The sequence below is a fragment of the Meleagris gallopavo genome, chromosome 2 (assembly GCF_905368555.1).
Source record: "Meleagris gallopavo chromosome 2, MGAL_WU_HG_1.1, whole genome shotgun sequence".
Lineage (NCBI taxonomy): Eukaryota > Metazoa > Chordata > Aves > Galliformes > Phasianidae > Meleagris > Meleagris gallopavo.
In genome coordinates this window covers 34,530,179-34,554,061 of record NC_139405.1, presented here as the reverse complement: position 1 = coordinate 34,554,061, position 23,883 = coordinate 34,530,179, and the positions used below count along the sequence as shown (strand labels likewise).

Sequence of the window (23,883 nt, the reverse complement as noted above, 5' to 3'; positions counted from 1 at the left end):
AGACAAAGTATTTCTACCACCAATAAACCCTTTGGATATCTTCTTAGGTTGACATGACTTTGTACTGAAATTACCCTCTCAGTAATACAAACAAAAAATAGGTTTCTAGACACTTCATTTGCAAACAGGATTCCAACTTGGCTATTAAAGGCTACATATACAATTCCTAACAACTAAGAATTCAAAAGTAAATATGTTACTGAATGGTAGAAATCATTGAGAATACGAAAGTTTAATCATCTTAAGAGTTCTACATTAATCAAAGACAAGAATTCCCCAAAATAACAGCATTCACCATTAAAAACTACATACACTGGAAAGCAGCTCAGAGGACTACAGCTTTGATAAGGCAGAGTGCCTGCCGTATGGCTGCACAGCAATACGGTTACACATCCCCTCAAAGAGTTCCCCACAGTGACTCACAAGTTGAGGAAGCTACTGAAGTATTCAACTGACAGACTCGTATTTTGAACCGGAATCGTTACTGAGATTGAGTCATTCAAATTCCTTAGAGATACAGGAAATAGCTTTTCTACTGATTTCATTGCCTTTGTACAAGGAGATCAGAACATGGAGATAGAGTTACATCAAATCATGTGACTAAATTAGATTACAAGAAAAAAGAAAGCATCCGGTGCACATAGTATTATCACATATTAAGGGTACAGTTGATTTTTTACTCATCATATTGCAAAATTTCTTCAGCCTTCTATTCTTGCATTCACTATGACATTTCTATAAAGGAAATGTGATCCTCTACACTTCAACAGTAAGCGTATGTTTGATGACAATATACTCTAACTTTCTGTATGAACACAACAGATAAATCAAAACTATCACCCCACCCAACATCTGGCAAATGTTATTTTCATGCACAGTATTAAACTGATTCAAGATTTGAGCAGCTGCACATGGAAGGCTGATGCAATTACCTGTAACATCAGCTCACAGTCATCTCTTCCAACAAAAATCATTTCTCGTGGCAGCCGATGGCGGGTGCCTCCACTGCTCACCAAAAACCAGGATGTTAAGCTCATTTTCTGCTTAGCTGATAAATCCTTGGCAAAGCTACGTCATCCTGCAGTGAGACAGAAAGAAAGAGGAACACAGAAAGTCATTTTGATTATTTTTAGCTACAGTTCCTACTCAGCAAACACTGCAAGCAGAATACATAAAGCCTCTGAAAATACAGAATCTCTCAATAGCAGGCACTGATGCCAGCAACTGGAGGAAGCGACAGGCTACAGACTTCCATAGTCCTGATGCTCTGCTTCATGCAATGAGGCAAACTCAATCAGAGGTAAGTTTCTTCAAAATAAATGAGCATTGGGCTAATGCCAGTCATACATCAAGCTGTCAGAAAGCTTTTAACATTTAACCACTCATTATTGAGATAATTGCTACATAAATGGTTTGCTATCGCAATCAATAAATAGCATGGCAAACACTCACATGAGACAGCAATGTGCCTGTGTGGCATGCATATTTTCCAGTGAAAAAGAACTACTTCAAATTTATTCTATTTTAAGCTTAAGTTCTCCGCACAACACCCGATTTTTTCATCCTATTTACTGTTAGATGTTCTTGGGAAAAAATTTTATCTTGGAAATTCAGCAGAATACATTTTGAATTGTAAACAATATGGAACAAGATGAACAATTAAGAAATTAATTGTGAGCAACAAATCAGAAAGCAGCATTCCTATAGTACATGCTTACTCCAAAAGTAATGCTTCCTGTTTACTTCCATGGAAACTACAACCGATACACAAAGTACAATAACAGTAGTTGGTAAAACAAACTCTCAGCAATAAAATACTTTTTCAACAGTCACCACCACTAGTTGTGCGTTTTCACCAGTGATGAACAAGAGCCTGCATGCTGTGTTGTAACAATCTGCAGCAGCACCTCCCTGTGCTCACCTCCACTGTTTAGTCTCCAGAAATTTAGTACATTTAGTAAGTATTGATGAACATCAGTGGCTGCAGTATTTTCTGCGTAGAGCTCTGGTTTAACTTACCAACTGACAAAATGACAGATAGTGATAAACAGAAATAAGGATACAATCATTTAAAAAGCCATAAAAACACAAGATGAAGCAAAAGCTTGAAAAGTTGATAAATATACTACTCTATGGAAAAGTCCTTCACATCATATGGTCAACGTGACGCTGAACAAAAGCAAAATTAAAAGCACTCTCTAGAGTAATTCAGTGGTTGAAACTTGGGACAGACCTTAAGTGTTCCAAATCTCTCTTTGAGAAAAAGTAACCCAAAGTAATCATACTATTCATTACTGCTCTCTATTTGTTAAGAGAAGGTAAAGAATATAGAAAGCAACCAGTCTGCATTCCTTCTCAGTACCAAACACCTGGTACTTCTGTTCTTTTATTTGTGTCATCTAGTGAAATTGAGCCGAGCAACAGTACTCCAAACAGGCAAACTTGTAGTAGATTTCAGCATAATCTTCATTCTAACAAGGATGCTGCGAGGTTCTCAAAACCAGGCTACCATGTAAGCACTGAATAAGTCACCACCATTGCCCTATTAGGCAAACTATCATCAAGGAGAGACTGTAAATCATGAACGCACATGAAGAACAACAACAGAAGTCAAAACTGCATCTAAAAGTGACACAACAGACCTCAGTTAAGTCTACGACTTGCAACAGAAGTGCAGAAAAAAATTAGAGGATTGAATGTGTTAAAGATTATCCTTTTTCATTAAAAGGATACACTGGTATTTGCAGGAGTGTGTTTTCATATACACAATATCAGGTGGGATAACCTTCTCACAGCTGTATCACAACAGATTCTTCAAATGAAGCCAAGGCCTAATTCATGCTCTCCAGCTCAGTGGAAGAAACGGTGAACCATCTACACTGTACTTTTCAATAACAAATTGCATCTACAAGAATAACATCCCCAAAGCATATTTAAACACATCTAGATCCCTTGTAAGTATATTAATAATTACAAGTGTATTCAATAGCCCTCAAGGAAATTAAACTTTTTATTTTTAATATAATCTAGTTTAAAACTAGAAAATAAAAAGTTTAATTAAATTATATCCTTGCATTCCTTTGTAGAAAGAAAAAAAAAAGTATTGAAGATTCCTAGTCCAAGTCTCCACTTTTAAGAAGCGAATTATATGGGTATCTGAAAGTGAGCATACTGATCAATATGAAAGCTCTTCATTCAGTTCATATTTTACTACCAGTTAAGCCTCCATCTGTTTATTACAATACCATTTACACCATGGGGTCATCCAACACCAACTGCAAATTCATACCAAACCTCAAATATTATGCTCTTTATGTGTATGTGTATATGTACAAAAATATATGCTATTCTGAAAAGTTCATAACATACTGTACATTTGTTTACACAGACTGTCAAGAAAAGAACTATTTTTATTTTAAAACAGACATGTAGGTCAACAACTGCTGAGCTAGAGAGAAATACAAGAACCTCAAACCTTCCACAAATGGCAAAGCCTGACAACAAGCACATTAAACTAAGCTATCTGAAAATAAGTAAATAAAAAAGAGATTATACAGAGTAATCATTGCCACACTGCTTGGCAGCACATTCGTAGTTAAAAGTCCATCACCATTTCTATCAAAGCTAATACTGTTGTTCTTTTCCAACAGTGCTTGCTGCCACTGTGACAAATCATCAACCCAGATACATATTTAAGTTTCAAGTATTCATTAGAATAAACCAGCGCCTTTGATCAAAAAAGGTTGGCTGAAATTGCACATGGCAAAAGTGACTGAAATTATAAGATACAGTAGCAACGGTTATTTAATATCAGAGCAAAGTAAGTGCACTGAAATTTTTATATGAAACGGTGCTTCTCATTAGTTACAAGAGCTGCTCTGAAAGCAATGCCTCCTACTTTAGTATGTCAGCCTACGACAACAGGGGTGGATGCTGGTGGTATGGCAGTAGAGGTAGAACCTCCCTGCCAACATTCCACTACACACTGTTGCTGTGTGACAGATGGCAGCATAGGGTAGTCTGGCACCTGAATGGCATCTGAAGCAAAGGTTTGGGATTTAATTCCACCCTGCAAAGGGGAAAAATGGCACCCACTGACATTCAACGACACTTGCTGCATGTTTCTGGACACCAAACAGTGAATGGGAGTACAGTGAGGCAGTGTGTGATGCGTTTCAGCAGTGGAGACAGCAAACAAATGTGGCTCACCTCCACTGAACAAAGTGCAGCATGCAGGTTCTTGTTCACTGATGGTGAAAATGTGTAGCTAATGATGTTGACCACGTTGAAAAATACTTTTGTAGCTGAGAATTTGCTCTATCCAATAGTGTTACTGAGCTCCTTGTACATGTTGTAGGAGGCATTACTTTTGGAGCAACTGACATAGACAATATATGGACAATTACATTGAGGCCTGAAAAGTTCATGAAAGCTTAATGTTTTATATACACTGTATTAAGTATTCTGACTGTAGTGGAAAGATTCTGAACAATAAGAGGATGAATGATTGCTCACTTCTGGGAGATACCAAACTGAATTACTACAGGACAGGTGCAAAATCGTTATCAGAAGCAGCTCTTTACTCAAGGCAATTTTAGGTCACGATAATTCTTGCAATGAGACACTATGGATACTAACAGGTTACGCTGGGTCAATATGCAATAAGCATTCAAGGAAGAGAAAAATAATTATGCCATTTAAATGCAACGATCCCATTTCTGGCTCAGGAGCTGCCCAAGTCAGGAATAAGGCTCCAGGGAGTTGTCACTTGATATCACCATAGCTAACACACTCCTTTCCTCATGAAGCCTGTGCTCATGGGGAACAGGACTGTGGCCTGGATGGACCTGCACTGCTACAGGACAGATAACTGAGGTAGTCACCAAACACATTAGGATTTCCTCCCCAGCAAAATGAATTTTAAACACTTTCCTAGACTTTGATACTTGGGTAGCATTGGATTGTAATCTTTAATACAGGAAACATAATTACTGAGACTCGATCATCCAAAGCAGTGCTTCATTCTACGTACCGTGGATGTTTGCTTCTCAGACTTCCACTGCAACAGTGAAATGTTTCCTCGTTTGCAGAAGAAGCAGCACTTTATGGTCAAGGACTAGCAATTTCAAAAAGCAATAATCAGCGTGTAAGGACGTACACACAGGTCATAAGTCATTTGAAACAGATGCAGCAGCAAAAGAAAATTGGCTACATAAGACTGTAAATATAATTCAGTCCTAACAAATAAAGCCCTACATGATGTAGCCAAGAGATGGGTGTAACCAATTTTAATATGTCTAGAAAAACATTGCCAAGCTTATAGTTTTGATTCAGCAAAAATCCTAATAATCTCTCATTTGAGCGTCCTACAGACTACATTTTTGTATTTGCATGTCATTGAGAACAGCCAACAGTTTTTTCCAGAAGCGAGACATCAGCCCTACAGAAGAACAAAAAGCTACATTTAAAATTAAAACTAAAGCTAATATATGCTGAAATTCAGACTTTAAGCATCACAGTCTTCCATAAAACAACTGAAAATCATATAGCCTTAATAGTACACAATTATCCTGTTACTGTACAGTGTATATTTTTTTAAACAACATGCAAAAACTTCTGCATCAAGCTGATACACAATATTGACAGAACTGCAATCCCTACAATGCCCAGTATTTGAACTTTTAAGTTCTTGTTCCAGCTGCTAAAATTATACTAATATTAAGTAGTCTTTGCCATATAACTGACAAAGAAGCATAGTACAGCATATATGGGGAAGTTTCAGGAAAAAACGGCTCAAATGTTTTTGAAAAAAAGGTAAAAGGAAAATATTCTGTCTCACTGGCATTAAAAAAATAATAATTGGAAGCAGTACCTCATACATTGGTAATTGAAATGAATTGGTAATGCTCATAAATTGGTAATTGAAATTTGACAGGAGGCCTCAGTATCAGTTCGTAGCTTCTACTACTGCTCTTGTGCAAATCTATCCAGATGCAGGCAAGAAAAAGGCTTTTGAAAACTTTCCATGTGTATGTTACAGTACACAGATGAACTTTCTTGCCATCTTCCTACACAGAGCCTTAAATACTGCTTTGTAATGTTATAGGGCCAGTTAGAACCAAAACCAGTACCCCTTCCCCATTACTCTCAGTTCATCCCCAGCAGGTGGTAGGGCCAGAGGAAGAGAATGCCACAGAAAACACCTGAACAGCTAGGCAGACTGCTGTGAGGACTGCAGGAAGAAAGACACCAGATGCAAGTCATGACAAGGGAGAAAACAGACTTAAGAGAGCACTGATAGCATCAGCAATGACTGGAAGTGGCCTGAAACTGAAGTTGTTTCCAAGTTCACAAAAAAATGCTGTCAGCAAACAATGCCCATCAGAAAGTGCCCACCATGACTGCTGAACCAACTGTCTGAGGGAATTAAGAACCCTATTGCCAACAGTTCTGTTTTTGACTGAAACAGTGAAATCCATGCTGTACAAAGAAAAAAGTGAATCTAATTCCAACCCCGAGAAAATTTCTGCATCAATATAATTGATATTAAAAAGTAACCTGTAAAGGTAACCAACTGACCTCTAGGAAGATGAGTGGAAAACACGACTATAATATTAAACCTACTCTGTAAAACACTGCTGTGAGGCAGGATCACAAGTGGCATTTGATGCACTATCATAATTAACCTACTTACATACATTATTAGAAAATAACCTTTAACTACATCACCGCGTAATAGTTTAACCAGGATCTCTACCGTATTTGTGTTAAAGCAATCAGTTGACAATCAGATCATGACAGTTTTTCCCCCTTCTCATCATTTGATTGTACTGTGCCTTATTTATTGCATATCACTAAAATCTTTCATGAATTATTAACTTCCCACTGACTTGACCTACCATGCTCATCATCACAGCACAAGAAATTCATTAACACTTATGGCAAAAGCTCCACAACATCTCTGCAAAGGGTATATAATAAAAAGACAGTCTCACTATTGTTCCCCATTTAACACTATAGATTCTTAATTTTGGACTGAGTTCTAAAACCAACAGCACTTCATCTTAAAACACCTAATTTGACACACCACTACAGGTGTTCAAATGGTCTCAATGATTTCTGTTGTAACACTGAACAATTCTTTTAAAAGTAAGGTTGAAGGGCATGGGAGTAGGACTGTTGAAAATTAAGACCACCTTTCCAAACTAAAGGTAAATAGCTTATCTCCCATCACATGAACTAGAAATAAAAATTCATACTGTAGGGTAGCTTCTAGATGTTTTAGTCATTAAGTTATCCTTGGTGTTTTCATAATCGCCTGCTTTCATTACTCACATTTCTGTCATATCAGAATGGGAGATTGAGAGCTCCACAAGTAAGAGTCTCTTGGCTGAAATTATTCTATTTTCTGCAGTTACTCCATTAAGCAAACTTGTTAATAAAGAAAATAAAAGCAATTCCTTACATAACAGTACTTTGTAGAGTTGCTCCTGAATATTGTTAAACCCATATAGAATTAAAGTATTTTAGTTAAATTCAAGGAAAAAAAAACATCTGGTGACTTTCTGAGGTCACAGACAGTGTACTTCAAAAGGGGAAATAAGACTTTCACCCTTGATCTTTGCTTGCCAAGCAGCACAAGATACTTCCAAAGAAGTGTAGCACAATTAAAAGACACAGCCCAAGTAATGCTTGGACCAGTGCATAAAGTCAATAGGCTTTTCACTCTGTCTTGACAATAGGCATAGAAGTTAATAAAACTACAGTTATACAAGGCTGTAACAAAATTTAAAACAAACAAATGGATGGAAGTATAAACAAATAGCTTATGCTTAAAACTAAGGAAACTCTTCTGCAATGTCCCATAGTGAAGATGCTCACATACTCACAAAAACTGACCAAAAGGACTCCAGATTTTCAACATCTGTCCAACAAGCTGCAATTGCTACATTATCAAATATTTTGCTGAAGGGAAAAATTCACCTGAACGGAACCCTCCAGAACCATTCAAATGGTATCTATAGTCCTGAACAGTAAAGTGCTGTTAAGATCATAGCTAATGACATTTTTTTTGTTTAAGAAAATCTTTAGTTTCATTAAAGTTTTTACACAATTATGGTGGAGTTACACTGATATAACAGGGTAGAACTAGATGGCAAACATGAAAACCAGTAATGTAGAAGAATACAGGAAACCCGAGGGAAGATAAGTGAAGCATCCGCTCAGTTTACTTACCCTGCTAAAATGGGGAACAGGACTATGTACAGGATGACTGCCTCTATCTGTAATGCTTCATTGAATATAAATAAATAAATGAATAAATCACAGACCTTAGTCTGTTGGCTTGTCAGATAAACTTTAATAAATTTAAGACATAAGACAACTGAATAACAGCCTCAGGTTTTCATTCTGTTTTTGAGATAACACATTCCATCTTTGCTCAAAGCTCTGAAAAAGGCTATAATTCCCTGAAGAATGAACAGAAAATCATATTGAAGCCTTGTTTTTCCTAAAATCTCTGCCAGCATCTATCTAGAGAGGTGATCGTGACTAAATTCTACATAGCAAGGGAATCGCAGAGAGTAAAGAGCCCCTGTTAGCCACTACCCTGCAAAAATGCTCTTTTCCTCTTTTTGTCTCCTCCTCCCTCCTCTTTTCTTCTTCTTCCCCCATCCCCCCAGTAGAAAAAGGGAAGAAAAAACAAATTAAGCCTACCTAAGCCTCTTTGAATTCAAGTCTACAAAACTATTTGAGCTTTTTTTTATTTATTTATTTAAACAGATGAAGTTTACTTGTAACATCTGCAAGATCTGATATACAAGAAGATATTTCTAAAAATAATTTTAAGGACACTTCTTTTTTAATACATACAATAAAACAGAAATTAAAATCTGAGCAAGCGTATGCATTTACAAAGCAGCGGGAGGTCAGAGTCACCCCCTTTCCCTTTTATTTTTATATACTTCTATTAACACACACCCAGCACATTATAGATTACCCATTGTCTAAGTCTATCTAAAACAAGAGTTAGCATTTCACCAGATCAGTAACGCATCAGCGCTGCATTCTTCTGTGTCTCTGGTTGGTGGTGATGAAGTGCTTTCTGTGATAAAAACTCAGTCTCCCAAGAGGGTCCAGTCTGGTGCCCTAGAGTCAGATTATCACAGGAAATTCCGCAGCAGCATTTGTGGGAAGAAACATTTCTTCCCTCATATTTTAATTACAAAAAGACACAAGCCTTCTGGCTGCGTATGCTACTAAGGATAGACCGAGACTTTTCTCCTGCATTCAAAGAGTTTGAGATTTCCACCAAAGGCAGTCAGACCCTACCCTCTCTCTGTCTCACCGCCTGACAGAGGCACACCTCGTCTTGTGATGTGGCTACAGCCATGGGGCTGCATGAATATCTTCTCCCTACCATTCAGATCAGAATTATACCCACCAATTTTACTGATGTTACATACAGAAATAGCTGTCAGGACAGCAACTGAAATAAGGCCTTTCTTTCTGTTGACAGCATGGCTGAACTAGAAGTTGCTCAGGTTTTTGATTTTGAGGGACAAGAGACATGAGACGAGACAAATTTGAGGGACAAGAAGCAGTCACACCTCAAGTAGTGTGTTCAATTTTGGGCCTCTCTCTACAAAAAAGACACTGAGGCCCTGGAACACATCCGGAAAAGAGCAACAAAGCTGTAAGGGGTCTGGAGCACAAGTTCTATAGAAAGTGGCTGATAGAGCTGGGATTGTTTAGTTTGGAGAAGAGAAGGCCCAGCAAAAAATATCTCAACAAATATCTGAAAGTAGGTTGTGGAGGTGGGGCCAGCCTCTTGTCCCACATAACTAGTGACAGGACTAGAAGGGATGGCTGTGAGTTGCACCAGAGGAGGTTCAGGCTGGATGTTTGGAATTTTTTTTTTCTTTGAAAGAGCAGTCCAGTGCTAGAAGGGGCTGCCAAGGGAGATGGTGGAGTCACTGTCCCTGGAAGTGTTCAAGAAACATCTATAAGCAGTACTAATGGACATGGTTTAGTAGGGAAATATTGGTGGAATGTGGACGGTTGGACTCAATCTTGGAGGTCTTTTCCAACCATGGTGATTCCATGGTAATGACTTGGAAGTCTGTATCCTATTTTTGATGTGATAAAGAGAAAAGAAAAAAAACCTAACAAAATCTTTTCTTTTGTATCAACATACGGGTACTGTAAAAATTTTACTAAAGGTCTATTTGACAGCTATCAATCGTTTGAATGTCATAGTACGCAAAATAACATTATTTGTATGAATAAACAATCAGGATATCTGTAACAAACAAAGTCTAATATTAAGTCTTTGTACAAAGTTTTTAAAAATAATCTCCATTCCCATGTAAAGCACCCTTAGAAAGGGAAGATAAACATTAGAGGAACTACGCAGACAGTCATGCCTTTTCCTGCTAGAGAAGTCCCTTTTTCTAGAGAGTAGGGGGAAGAAAGCCTGGGAGATTCAGAAGATATCAAGGGCAAAACCAAACTGAAGCGACAGCAATTCTTAGTAATGCTAGGAGATAGAATTTTATTAAGAACAATTTAATGAAACAAAGGTAATGGCAGCAGTTGAAATAAAGAATTTAGCAGCTTGCAAAACAAAACAAACAAAACAAAACAAAAAAAACAGGAACCTTTACTGATAATATTGGTCAACATGCATGTTCTTAAAAGACCACTTAGAAAATTTTGCACAAGGCTGCTACTGTACATGGTTGGTCCTTCACAACCAATGTCAGTCTCTTATGCATACTGTTAAAATAATCAGGGGTACTTGAAGGAAAAAAATATTTACATTCTAGAATATGAAGGTATTGTTGAAACATTAGATTTCAAATTGTTAAAAGCATACTTGGCATTAGCCACCAGGATAAAGCGAGTTTCAGACTTCAAAAAAGCTATCTTATTCTAACCTTTGAGCTGGATAATAAGAATATTTTGCATTTATTAAAGCCAACTGCTGGCTAATTTGCATTTCTAATCCTTACAGGCATAAGTAAGAAATGAGATCTCATGAATTTTCTTCTTTGCAGCATTCCCACATTGAAATGCAATGCTTCTCACAAGATGCTTCCAATAAACAGTTAAAATAAAGCATAAATTAAAGACTGCCTCTAAAAGTAGCTTAATTTATAATAAAACAATCAAATGTTCACATTTTGCCCATCATTCTCATTTCAGTTAAGGAAATGCACACAGAAGTATTGTGAAATTTTCTTATATCACCATAACTAAATGAGGCAAACCACACAGAGAACAGCACAGCCAGCATGCGAATGAAAGAAGCTGGCCATAACCAAATTGCCTTGAAGATTCTTTTAATAAAGCTACAGAAATCCCTCCTTCTCCCCAACCCCCAAATCAGACTATACTATCAGATTATATTATTGCCAAGATAGGCAAACGAGAAAATAAATAACTGTACTGCATTCAGGCAGAACGTTATCAAGATGTAGTCAAGTCTTCCTCCCCTGTTTCCCATTCTCACTGCCTCTATCACATGGCATACTCCAAGTTCTTTTGCACGCTGCGTAAAAAAAGGAGATTTTATTTGCATTGGCTAAGTACAGACCGCAGTCCTGACCAGTACTGAGAAAACAAATAGCACTTTACAAAGAAAATTGGACTTTTTAACCTCCCAAGGGTAGTGATTTCACTTTCCCCAAAATTGTGAAATACATTCCATGTCCCAAGATACCGAGTAAGATTAAATTACGTTCAAAAGAACTCAAAATTTTTCTTCTATAATACAGCAAATTATTTATTTTGTCGGTATAAAGATAAGCATATTTTCCAAAGGGAATAAAAAAGCAAAATGAAAACAAACATATTAAGTAATTTTAATATCTACCTTTCATTTTTCAGTTCCATTTTACTTCCTGACTCGATACAAAAGCACACAGAAGGTGAAAACAGTAGTCATGGAGGACAACTATTGGCATCAATGTCACTGATCTCCACATCCATCCAATGTACTACAGTCTCAGACAATGACACAGAACCATGCTATGCACTCACTGTTTAGGATCTCCAGATGAGTAGTACTCTTCCTGGAGACTCATGAAAAAAATAAAGCTGAAAAGGGTTTTAATTATTTGTTAAAGTTCTTTAGTCACATCTCAGATCATGCAGAAGGAACCTAGCCTTATATTTTGGGCTACAGCATTTCTTTAGTGCATCTGCCTTTCCCACCTCTCTCCTTTCCCATAAAATAAAACTTTAAAATGACGCATACAACACAAACACTTTCTCAACGTATGAACACATGGAAACAACTGCCCCCCAAAAACCCATAGAGTAAGTCATTTGCACAACGAATAAGAATACTGATGGCCTAATGATAAATATAACCTATTACAAAGACTTTAAAGCAGCATAAATTACACTTCAGATTTTAAAGCAGTCTGTAATTAGTAGCTAGGAAATGGCTTCCCTGGAGAGGAGCTATTCCACATTTTGCTTGCAGTGGCTGCTCGTTCCTTTGTTGTATACAGCCAACAAACAGGAATACAGCTATTAGACTACAGCATAAATCTCAATTCTTTCTTATACTGCCTCTTATTTACTAAATACAGTAAACAATTACATGTGAAATTCTCACTGTAAACAAATGCAGTGAGTACAGGCAGCTTGACATTTCTATGCAAGGACTTGACTGAGCAGGCACATTGCTATCTCTCCTTTGGAGACTACTAGAAAATATTTTCATAAGTATGCTAAAAATAAATAATTGTAACACCTATTAAATGAACACAAGCCTGTCTTTCAATAGAGAGAAATCTGGAATTGAAGTAGTTCTATGGAAGGAAACAGACAGAGATTTACCTTTGTAAGTTCAATAATTGGCAACTTTACTTTTATTGCCTTAAAATAAAGGGCTGGAAGGAAGAGATGTGAAAGGAAAGGCTAAATGGCAAGAGCTCGAACTACACATACTACCCCAGGCACAGAACCAAGAGGAAGTAGTGCTCTAACCCCATCCACAAAAAGGAATTGAGTCATCCCTTCTACCAGTATCTCACTGAAGAGTTCCAGTGTTGTCTTGGTTCTTTGTTTCAAATATCCACAGTTACTACAAAAGTCTCATTTTATGTCTCCAACGAGAACAAAAAAGATTAACAGGGAACTTTGTTGCATTCGGCTGCATTAAAAAAAAAAAAAAAAAAAAAAAAAAAAAAAAAGAGGTATATTATGCAACAGCGACCACATTATTGCAATAGAGATACAGTCTTCTGGTTTACCAGACATGTTTTAAATCATTTATCATCAAAATAAATGCGGATAAAAGCACCAGAAGTTGATTAAGACTGATCATCCCACTTCCCCTTTTTTCAAGCTGGAACAATTCACATCCTCTGTTTAAATTCCTCCGGGTTTCCATGCTATAAAAGTCACAGTTGGCATCCAGAGAACAACAGTCCTGATAGCATAATACATTACAACATTTAAAATATTGGAGCAAATCAGTGTTGCATTTCTGTTTATTTTGCCTTGGCTCTTCCCAGACTTCACCTCTTCTATATGTCCCATTTAGGAGATGGTAAATATTTATTTAGCATATCTTTCATATGCAAGACTACTATTTTCTGATGTTTAATCTAAAAACAGCACAGATGGAGCCTTCATTTTGTTTTGTCCCTAAAAATATTAAGCAGCATATTTCTCTCTTCAAGCAAGAATATTTTTAAAACAAACTAGGATTTATGTCTTTTAACTATCTTCTCCTTCTGCCACAGTTATTAATTAAAATTCTTACCGAAATCATTAGCTCCCTGAAAAAACCTGACCTAAGCAGCCACTCTTTTTGTCAATTGCTTCTCCTGCCAGCAAGCTTTCAAGAGCTGGAGACTGCAAAGATGCAAGGCTGCTATCAGCTTTGGGGGAATGGAGGACTCAGTACTGATCAAAAGAACAAGTTCATCATCCCACTGGCAGAATCACTGCTATGGGACTAACAGGCACCGGTTCCTTGCTGCCTGCTGGCCACCTCGTGCCTACGTGGCTCCTCTCTTCTTGGCCTTTGGGAGATTTTGTTCTCCATAGAACAGTGATGGTTCTCAACCAAGTGGGCAAGGAAGAACACACATTCACATTAAAGTCCAGCACAGTTTGAGAGACATCTCTACAAAAGTAGACGCTGCTTCTACGTATTTTTTTCTCTCCATCTTCTTGTAATAGGATTGCTTTGCTTTGAATCAAAGCAAAGAGCTCTCACAGTTTTGCCAGAAATTCAGAAATGCTTTTTTCCCTTCAATCCTGGAAGTACTTTCCATGTGCTTACATTTGGAAGGAGGAAGACACAAGTGGAAGAAACAGAAATGTTCCCTCTACTTAGTCCACAACACAGACTGGTTGTGAGCCATCAGTCTGGGCACAGACATTTAACAGAATGCAACATTATTGCAAGTATAAACACACTAGCTTCAAACTGAAGGTGGTTCCACCATGCTACTGAAAGAATTCATGAAAGTCAATCTCAATTAGAAACGGATGCTGTAAATCATACCTGCCGTTACTGATCTACAGGCTTCCACAGACATAAAAGCAGTTGAAATTAAACAAATAAGTAAACCACCACAAGAAAACAATTCTCTTTTAATACTGTAACTGTAAATACTAAGAAAAAGTATAAACAATGTAGTGCCAAAGACCAAATTTCCTCCCTCCTTCGCCAAGGTCAAAGTGTTTTCATTCAGACGTTTTCCCAAACTTAGAGAAAATGTATTTTATTTTCAAACTCTTATACGAGTTTTGATATCTGAAAGGATTAAAAATTCCAAAGTATGTGCTATGTTCAGAATTTTTCATAAGATTGGAGCAGTCTGTGCCCAAAATTTCACTGTCTGAAACTTACTTACATAGTTAAGGATCTAATTATAGTAACTCTTCTGAAAAGCAGTACAGGATATAAATTTACAGCATGGCATCTCTTCCTCATTAGCTGCTCATGCATGCATCCATACTTCCACTGCAGCAAATCTCAAATAACCTAGCGGAAGTTACAATGAGAAGCTGACACAGTTCATATTTAGTTTCCCCCACCATAAGTTGTTTCTGTGCCCACAGCTTCACTCTGCTATTTATTTTCAACCTTAGTGAGGAAGATTCGACCAATAGGAAATTAACAATTGTAACTCTCATTACACTAATGATATACTGAAGACATTGCGGTTCCGCATCAGCCCAAACCAGGCTTGCTGCTGTCAGGATCCCAGCCCTCCCACCCCATCCCAGCCCTGCCTGCTCCCTCTGCCTTGGCTGCAAGATGGCTGTGGCCGTGCAGCTGAGCTACTGCAACGTGTTCAGCTGGTGACAAACCAACTCCTCCTCACTCCTCAGCTCCCACAAACAGATGAAGCGTTCCCAGAAGTGAGCACACAAGCCTAGCACCACAGCAAAAGGAATGGGGGTGTGCAGCCAGGGCTGGGAGAAAAAGGCAGGATCAAGACAGTCTGCTGTCAGCTCTGCATAGGCTGCTATGAGAACCTGGGCTGTTTACATCAAACCCACTTGCACCTCACCTGACTTCTTCCATATATAAAAAAATATGGTTACTTTAAATAATAGCCATAAGAAATATTAATGTAATAATATCCACTGACAGTTTTAGAATCTGTGATGAATAATTAAGAAAACTACATACTTTTAAAATATTTAGTCCGTGTTTTTATTTTTGCTTTGCACTTGCCCTAGTGGTTGCTTAAAACATCACAATGCAGTCATGAAATCTTTACCGTCTCCCATCTCACAACAACCTAACAGTCTTTCTTCTAAAGCTGCATTAGGTTGAGCTGCAAAGTGCAAATAAATACCTTGAGAAGAAAGAAAGGAAGAATTCCCATGGGAAATAGCTATACAAATGAAGCAACCCATAGACGCTCAGAAGCACAGCCACCCTCAAAGCCCTCTAGATAAAAACAGCTCTGCCTAGAGCTTTTCTTGGTTTTGGAATGAAATTGCATCAAATAGAAAGACCCACAACACATGGCAACTCAAGGATCCAATTCTACTAACACAAGCCTTCTAAACTACTGCTTAAAGTTAATTTACAAATTGCACTGAAATAACAGATCATCTAGTTATTTTTAATCGATCAAAGGCTTCAATTTGCCTCAACTGCGCAAGCAATGACTCAAGACATCCTGGTTCATTGTTATGTCTCGATACTCTTTTTTGAAACTGCCATGTTTTACAAGACTTCTCCACATGCTATATGCTGCCCAGGAAAAAAATAAAAGTAGACATGAATTCACCTTATCAGAGATTTGAATAAACAACCCAATAATATTAACTGGAGCAATTGAAAACCTATTGTTTAGGATGCATAAAGAAGGCCAATAGAAGTGAAGATCATGAAAGCAATGTCTGAAGCTGTAGTAGAAAAACCAATCTTGCTTTTTAATAATACAGAGCTCAGAGAATAACAAACGAAAACCTGAAAACTTGAAAACATTTTTTTGGTGAGTGGATACTAAAATGTAATTCAGTCATGCAGAACTGAAGCTGTTAAGTAACCCAGCCCTCACTTCGCCAGCAAACATCAAATTCCTCAAAGCAAGCAACCAGGCAACGTTTAGATACACTTGCAATGAGAAGCCTGCAAGAGAACAATGCAAACCAGGTTCTGGACTGTCAGTCATAGGGAAGGACATTGACTGTTGCCATTTGCAGGTTTAGCAACGCCACACCAACAGCATGTTTAATTTTGAGTGTTGAAGTTGCTAATGCAGTGTGGTAAAGAAAATTCCATCAGACCACAAAAAAGGTAAAAGCAAAGGTGTTTGCATAAGGAAAGGTATTAAAAAGAAAATAGCACACTCAATATGCAAGATAATTATACGTGGCAATTTAGAGGATGCAAATGCTGAGGAAGCAAATATTCTCTTTTGGAAAAAAGATGACACTATTCATAAATGCAAAGCAATACATTTTCTACAGTGAGCAAAATAATATAATGCAATAGCTTTATTATACTGGGCCTTGCTCTTCTGTATATGGTAGGACCATCTTTTACACAGAGCTGCTGTAGTTCCTGACATTCCAACCTCACCAAGACTGGGCAAACAACTTTCCCTTGGCCAAGGAAGTTTAAAAAAACCACCCAAATACTGAATATGGGAACATGCTACCGGATTTGTGATCTAAGTGGTTAAAAGTCAGCACATTGATTTTAACGAGCAGGTGTAAGTTCTGACAGATTTTGAACCAACTTCTACTGAAGTTGCTCATGATTGAAGCTGGTACAGACTGAGCCAAAATAAAGGCATTTTCTTATGTTTATCAGCAGAAACTGTAATAGTAACAACAAAAAAAAGGAAGGATCAGAGAGGGTGGTATTATCTATATCAAAAAAATACTCAAGTGATTCCATAATTCTTATATTAACGAGTTCTGGTGTGGTTTCTTTTTTGTTTTTCAAGATTCTATGGACCCAAACAAAGGAGCTAAACTACAAAAGAAGATCTGGTTTCTCAACATTTTCTGCTTGCAATTCAAAACAGATTTGTAGTAGTCAGTTTTAGAGCCAATTTAAAAGCTAAAATTTGAGCTGTGCTTTGACAATCATCCAAAAGAATAATTCTTATAGGAAGTGTTTGACCCTTGTATTATATGATTATTCCTTTTTGAAAAAAGTATGATTAAATATATATATATCATATATAGAGGAGATGGGTGAGCATAATCTTCATTAACCTCAAAAAAATGCAGTTGCCTATCTTTAATAATGAGAAGAGGTAAGAAAGATTTTAGTTATTAAATTAAGCTAGTATAAGGCTGAATGTTTATGAAAAATAAAGGTCTGAGAAACAAAAAGGGACAATTTTAACTTGTTGCCTGAAAAGACAATGCTGAAGAAAAGCAAATCAAGTAGAAAGAGTAACAGTTAATAGAAACCACATCTGACTCTAAAGTCTCAAGTAGAAAACACATAGAGACTAGCATTGTTTTAGAAGATAACATACATGCCTACACCTTCCTTGTCTCTCCCTAGGCACTGGGTTATAGCTCTTCATGGAGGCCTCATTAGATTGACCTCTATTGTGACCCAACATGGCCATTCTTATGTTCTTAGGAAAATTACAAAATAAAAAAATTAATTTAAACTAAGCAGCAATACTATTCATTATATATTTTACCTAGTAAACTAAAATATAAAAATTAAGTATAATAATTCCTGACATCAAGATTCCTGTACTGATAGCAGCCTAAGGCTAAATTATCAGTTATGTCATTGGTGGTTGATGAGCGTGAGAAGTGAGATTAATGAAAGCAAGAAAAATGTGTATTGGTGAGAAAACAGAAGAGATATGACATATTGACTTCTTGGATTTTTATTCCGAGAAATGTAAGAAGACAATAAATAAAAGATAGCTGAAAAGGCCTACTGAGAATGCCTACTTAGATAGCCGAGTATTTGCAGTTGAATAGAAAGATCATTAAGAAAATTATTTAAGCGTGTCATTTTGAGGGATGAGTTCTAAGTACATCTGATTTAATGCATTCACTGTACTGCTTCTTCCAGACCACAATGGTTAGCTAATGGATTGACTGCAAGTTCAGTTCTTTCTTCATGCAGAACCACAGCTGAAGACCAGCAAAATAGCCTGCACACAAAGAAGTATCTTGGAAACGCCAGGGAGTGGTATCACTTCTCTTTCTATTTCACTGAAAAGATCAATAATTGCTGTACTTTCCAAAAGAAACAAAAGGAACAGAACCAGAATCTCAGGAATGATGTACGAAATAATACCAAATCTGGAAAGTTCATCCCATAGGCTTCAGCAGATTCTTATATCAATCGTCTTAGTTTCACGGAGAAGTTCGGAATATAAGATTTTAGATAACAAGATTGGAAGGAGGTAGACAAATGAACCTGTTACAAGAACACCAATTCTTGTGACAAATACAGCAGAACAAATTGAAGAAGCTAGACTGTCAGAGGACTGCAGCTGTTGGCGGTGAGTCAGCTTGTGAGGCCCACCAGTGGGTGGGGATGGAGCTCTGAAAAGCACCTAGCTAATGGGAAGCCTGTTTTTCAATAGCCATTTCTACAGGGACAAAATGAGCACAAACAAATTTGATATATCAGATGCACGTAGGAAAAAGATACCCTATTTTATTGAGTATTCTATTCAGAGGATGAAATGAAAGATGTTTTTGTTTGGAATGAGTAAAAGCAAATTCTTCACAAATAGCATTTTAATATAATTTTAAAGAAAAGAAGACCACACACTTCTTCACACATTCTTATGCAAAGGCCACATCACTTAGCAGAACCACTTCTCATTCCAATTCTCTTTACATACCTACACTCAGAGAAACATTATTTTTCACTCAGTTACACGTTCTGAACATTGCAGATGTAAACCTTTCACAGATAAAGAACAGCAAAGACTAATGATCAAACTAAAACCAGTCTCCTGATGGTTTTCTTGGATATATACATTTCCTTTCCTGTCTGCAGTATTCTGCAGCAACTAGGAGACTGTCAGAGAGCACAGCCAAGCAGTCCAAATGAATCTCTGCTACCAGAAAAGGGAATATTGCCTTCCTCCAGACCTGACATTGCTGTCCCCATTCTGTGTACTTGCTCCAGCACTCATCTGACCACACCATAAAATAATTTAATTTGCTAACCCAAGTGGAAAAAAAAAAAAAAAAGAAAAAAAAAAGGTCAAACAGAACAAAAAGAAAAGAAGCTGGCTGGATTAGTCATGTGAATCAACTTTTCACAGTGTAAGAGGGCCAGGTGAGTGCAACTGCTTCATTCACAGCCACTGTGAGATGGGCAAGTGCCAGTCTGCCTCATCTTAAAGACTCAACCATCTAAGAGCCTGAACAAAGCAATTCAGAATCATTGGCAATCCACTGAAACATCTTTGATGGTTTTATTTGAAGTTTCTAGGACAAACTGCTTCTGACATAATGTGTGATTTTAAAAAAATATACATTAATTTAAAATATATGGGTTGGTTTTGGTTCTTTTTTTTTTTTTTGAAGATTAAACAAAGTGTCTTAAGGCCTCTAACTAGAAATGCATCTCTAAAATAAAAACAGCCTTCCAGCTTTAAGAGGACAGAGTGGAAGAAACTAAATTATAAAAGTGAACCAAACATTTGTAATTTTAATATTATGTTGTGTCTACACAACAGACATACACAGAGCTGATTAATTAAGTAGTTTGTGCTTTCCTCTCAGTCTTGTTTGCATACATTATACCTTACCATTCAAGCCATGTGATCATGCTCTATTTTTCCCAGGACAACCGCCTCATTCAGCACGCTGCGTGGACTCTGACCCAGAGCAGCACGAGCACTGCAGACAGAAGGAAGCTGCTATCTGTGCATCACTCCATCGAAGATGTTCAAGGAACATGACAATGCAAGATACAACAACAAACACAGGACCAGAAGGAGCGCAGGTGCTCTGTAAGAGCATTATAAACTTGGCAGGCAGCGAGAGACACCTCCCAGGCTCACTTGGCACAGTCATAGGACGCTGTAGAACAGACACGCACCTAACTTCAGCAGACAGAAGCTCCATCCCTCAGAGACAAAGGACTTTCTTCCCTCATTTGCAGTTTCCTGGTCCCAGCCACGCCAATATTTACCACAACAAGGAGCGTGTTCTACAGAGAGCAGCTCACAGACGTTAGACGCAGATAGAATCTGTGCCATTGTGCTATCCAAAGAGTCTCAATGCCTGGCTCTCCTGTCCAACATCTTCTACTGGGAAAACAGAATTTCAGATTCCATTGGCCTTCTGGTTTAAGTAAAACTAGTCTGTTTTACTCCAGTGTCATTCTGCCTGCAGAGCCAGTTGTGCTTACACTGCAATAGTTCTCTTCAGGGACCCAAGGAGACACGTTGGTATCCATTCACATTAAGCCCTTTCTGCCTGTGTTTGCAAAAAACTAGAAATGGAATTTCAAAATCAGTTTCTGCAGCTACTCATGTTTTAGGTTGGGCTCTTGTCACTCAGGGAAGCTCCCAGTTTCCACCCGTAAGAGTACAACTTTTGCAGTTTACTTTCATAACTTGGTTCTTTTCGAGCTTGTATGTTACAAAAGAACTGCTAAAATCTTTTTTGCCACGTCTCGCACAGTCTGGAGGCACAAGATAGTGAGAAACTATTCCGATTTGCAAAATCCACCATGACCAGATAAGGGAGGCAGGCAGCACCTGCAAAGCATCTCAAACAGAGGTCAAAGAAATCCCTGCACTGCCATGAGAAAGGAAACTTGGTACCTACTTATATGCCACAATATTTCTCTTAAAAGGAGAGTGAAAAAATATTTGTATCCAATCCCTTACAAATAACTTTTAAGTAGTTGAAAAATGAGGGGAAAAAACCCACAATACCTCATGACTTTGCTTTTGATAGATTTCTATGCATCTTCAGCCATACTCTTCTCCCCACCCAGTCAGGCTTCGTGACCCCTTTCAGACAAAAATTTTGTTAAATAAGATTTGAAATTGAGCAGCTCCCATGGTGACAGCTCAGTTCCCCGCAGGATGGGCTCCTCAGCATCTGGACAGCCATTCCCAGAGGAAATCAATCACAGGAAATCACGGCATATGTGCTCACGCCTCAGCTCAGTTTGCACAAGGCGCCCCATCCCACACGGGCAAGCGCTGGGCCACAGCCTCGAGCGGCACTCGGAAGGCTATGCCCACCACGGTGCCAGCAGCACGTTTTCGTCCTGCAAACCCCTGAGATATTTAAATTCGCAGCGAAGAGAACACCTTCAAACCGCCGAGCCGGGGATGTTATCTGTGTTCCCCAGGTCGTCACAAGGGGGCTGCTCTTTTTGTCTCCCATTCGGCAGCATCGCACCCACAGCCCGTTCCCCGCGTGACGCCGTAACGGGCAGCAGGGCGCTGCGGGGCGCTTTGTCAGCCGCGCAGGGCCCCCGCGAGGGCCATAACCGCCCGCACAGAGACAGAGCCGCGCTTCTCCGCGGGAGAAGTGAGGAGGCGCGGGAGGACGGCGCGGAGCGAAGGACCCTCCTCGTCGGGCGGGCGCGCACAATGGGGAGAGGGCGCAGGGGGCCGTTCTCCATCAGTCGCCCCGTCTCGCCGGGCAACGCCATCCGTCAAATGACCGCCGCCGGGGGCGCGTTCGGACCCCGAGGGAGGCGCAGCGGCGGTTCAGGGGTGTGCCGGCGGCGCGGGCCAGAGGGGCGGCACCGCAGCCCGCCCCGCCGCTGCCCCACGCCTCCCACCGCGCTGCTGAGGGCGGATGGAGGCGGGGGCGCGGGGCGGCCTCCGGGCCCCGCGGGGAGCGCGGCTACGACCGGATCCGCGCTGCGGGGTGCAGCCCGCCCGGCGCCCGCTGACACAATGGGCGACGCGACCCCAGCCCCGCTTCTCCTTCAAGTCCCCAACTCACCCCTCCGAGGAGGCTCTCCGCGCCGCGGGGCCGACCCGCTGCTGGTAGTAGTGGCACCGAGTGCTCGCTGAACCGGCGGCCCCGCAGGGCGGGGCGGGACGCTCCGTTCCGCGTTCCTCCGGCAACCGCGGCAACGTTATTCCCTGCACATAGCGGCTAACGGGCAGAGCGGGCACGGCGCTGCGCAGGCGCCGCCCGAGCTCACACAATGCGGGGGGGGGGGAGGGCGGACGGCGCCGCGCAGACGCAGAGGGCCGAGCCGCGGGGCCGAAGCTGCGCCTGCGCCGACTTCAGACAATAGCGCGATGAGCGCTCCACTCGCGCCACGGCTCGCGGCAGTGGGAGGCGGACGTGGATCCGCCCCCTCGACCGTACCGGGACTTGCGCTGTGTTCAGCCACTGCGGGCGCGGGGACGTAGGCGGAAAGCGTGCGCAGTACGCAGGCGCGAAGACAGTTGCGAGCCACAACAAAGGGGAAAAGAGAAGCAGTGCGTATTCTTCTCCCACTGCCCTTTGAGTGCGCGGTAGGGACTACACCTCCCAGCGCGCTCCGCGCGGCGCGCCGTTTGCTGGGAACTGTGGTTAGAGCCACGGTCTCCCCGCGCGCCGTGTAGCTGGGGGCGTGGCACAGCTCGGCCGTTCGGCGCTTGGCTGTGGCTGGTAGTTGGCGTTGTAGCAACGGAAGGCTGCCCGTGGGCGTAGCGGCTCCTCTGGGAGCCGGGAAGGCGGCGCGGGCCGAAGTGGCGCGGGGTGGCGCCGGGAAGTTCGGTCGGTGGCGTCCCGATGCGGACGCCTCGCGGGCAGCCCGCCCTGGAGGAATCCCTGCAGCGGTACCAGAGGCGGCTCCGAGGTGAGCGCGGCCCGCGGAGCTGTGGGCGGGTGAGGAGGGCTGCTCCTGCCCGGGCCGGCACTGGGTGGGCGCCCGCCGGTGGTCGGACGCGCTGCGGCAATGCGCCGCTCGTTGCTAACGGCTCGAGGTAGCTTTCCTGAGCTTTGGGGTTTTCATCAAGTACTTGCGGGAGTCAGAACTTGTAGTGAAATTAGAACGAGCCTGAAAGTACTGCGTCTGGTAAACTGTGGCCCTGTGTGATCGCACGGGCTGTTTTTAACAAGTTGCAGCTCTCTTGGTGGTGATCTCTGAGGTGCTCTGTAGTGAACTTCACAGAATCATTAAGGTTGATAAAAACCTGTTGGATCAAATAGTCAGCTGCCAACCCATCCCTATCATCCCACTAACCGTGCCTCTCAGTGCCACATCCGCATGATTCCAAACACCTCCAAGGATGGTGACTCCACCACCTCCCTGGGCAGCCTGTCCCAATGCATTACTACTCTTTCTGAGTATAAAATTTTCCTGATGTCCAACATGAATCTTCCCTTGTGTATCTTGAAGCCATTCCTTCTAGTCCTATCATTAGTTACACTGGGAGAAGAGGGTAACCCCTGCCTCACCACAACCTCCCTTCA

General features: G+C 40.4%; 2 protein-coding genes across 16 annotated transcripts in view; one reads left to right on the top strand and one right to left on the bottom strand.

The window, feature by feature from the left end:
- Positions 1-22,645, bottom strand: part of CEP170 (centrosomal protein 170) — an 89,529-nt gene extending 66,884 nt beyond the window's left edge. For all 8 annotated transcript variants that reach the window (XM_085219616.1, XM_085219617.1, XM_085219620.1 and 5 more), the window contains exons 1-2: positions 22,417-22,645; positions 933-1,078 (exon numbers count right to left, since the gene is read on the bottom strand). In XM_085219616.1, the coding sequence (XP_085075742.1) occupies positions 933-1,037 (105 nt within the window). In that variant the 5' untranslated portion in view covers positions 1,038-1,078; positions 22,417-22,645. The remainder of the gene's footprint in view (positions 1-932; positions 1,079-22,416) is intronic.
- A 338-nt stretch (positions 22,646-22,983) lies between these two features.
- SDCCAG8 (SHH signaling and ciliogenesis regulator SDCCAG8) overlaps positions 22,984-23,883 on the top strand; it is a 104,194-nt gene continuing 103,294 nt past the window's right edge. For 3 of the 8 annotated variants that reach the window (XM_085219630.1, XM_085219628.1, XM_085219629.1), the window contains exon 1: positions 22,990-23,266. In XM_085219630.1, coding sequence (XP_085075756.1) covers positions 23,200-23,266 — 67 coding nt within the window. In that variant the 5' untranslated portion in view covers positions 22,990-23,199. Of the gene's footprint in view, positions 23,267-23,883 lie in introns of all 8 variants that reach the window. The other 5 variants (XM_085219627.1, XM_085219626.1, XM_085219632.1 and 2 more) reach the window with 3 other exon arrangements.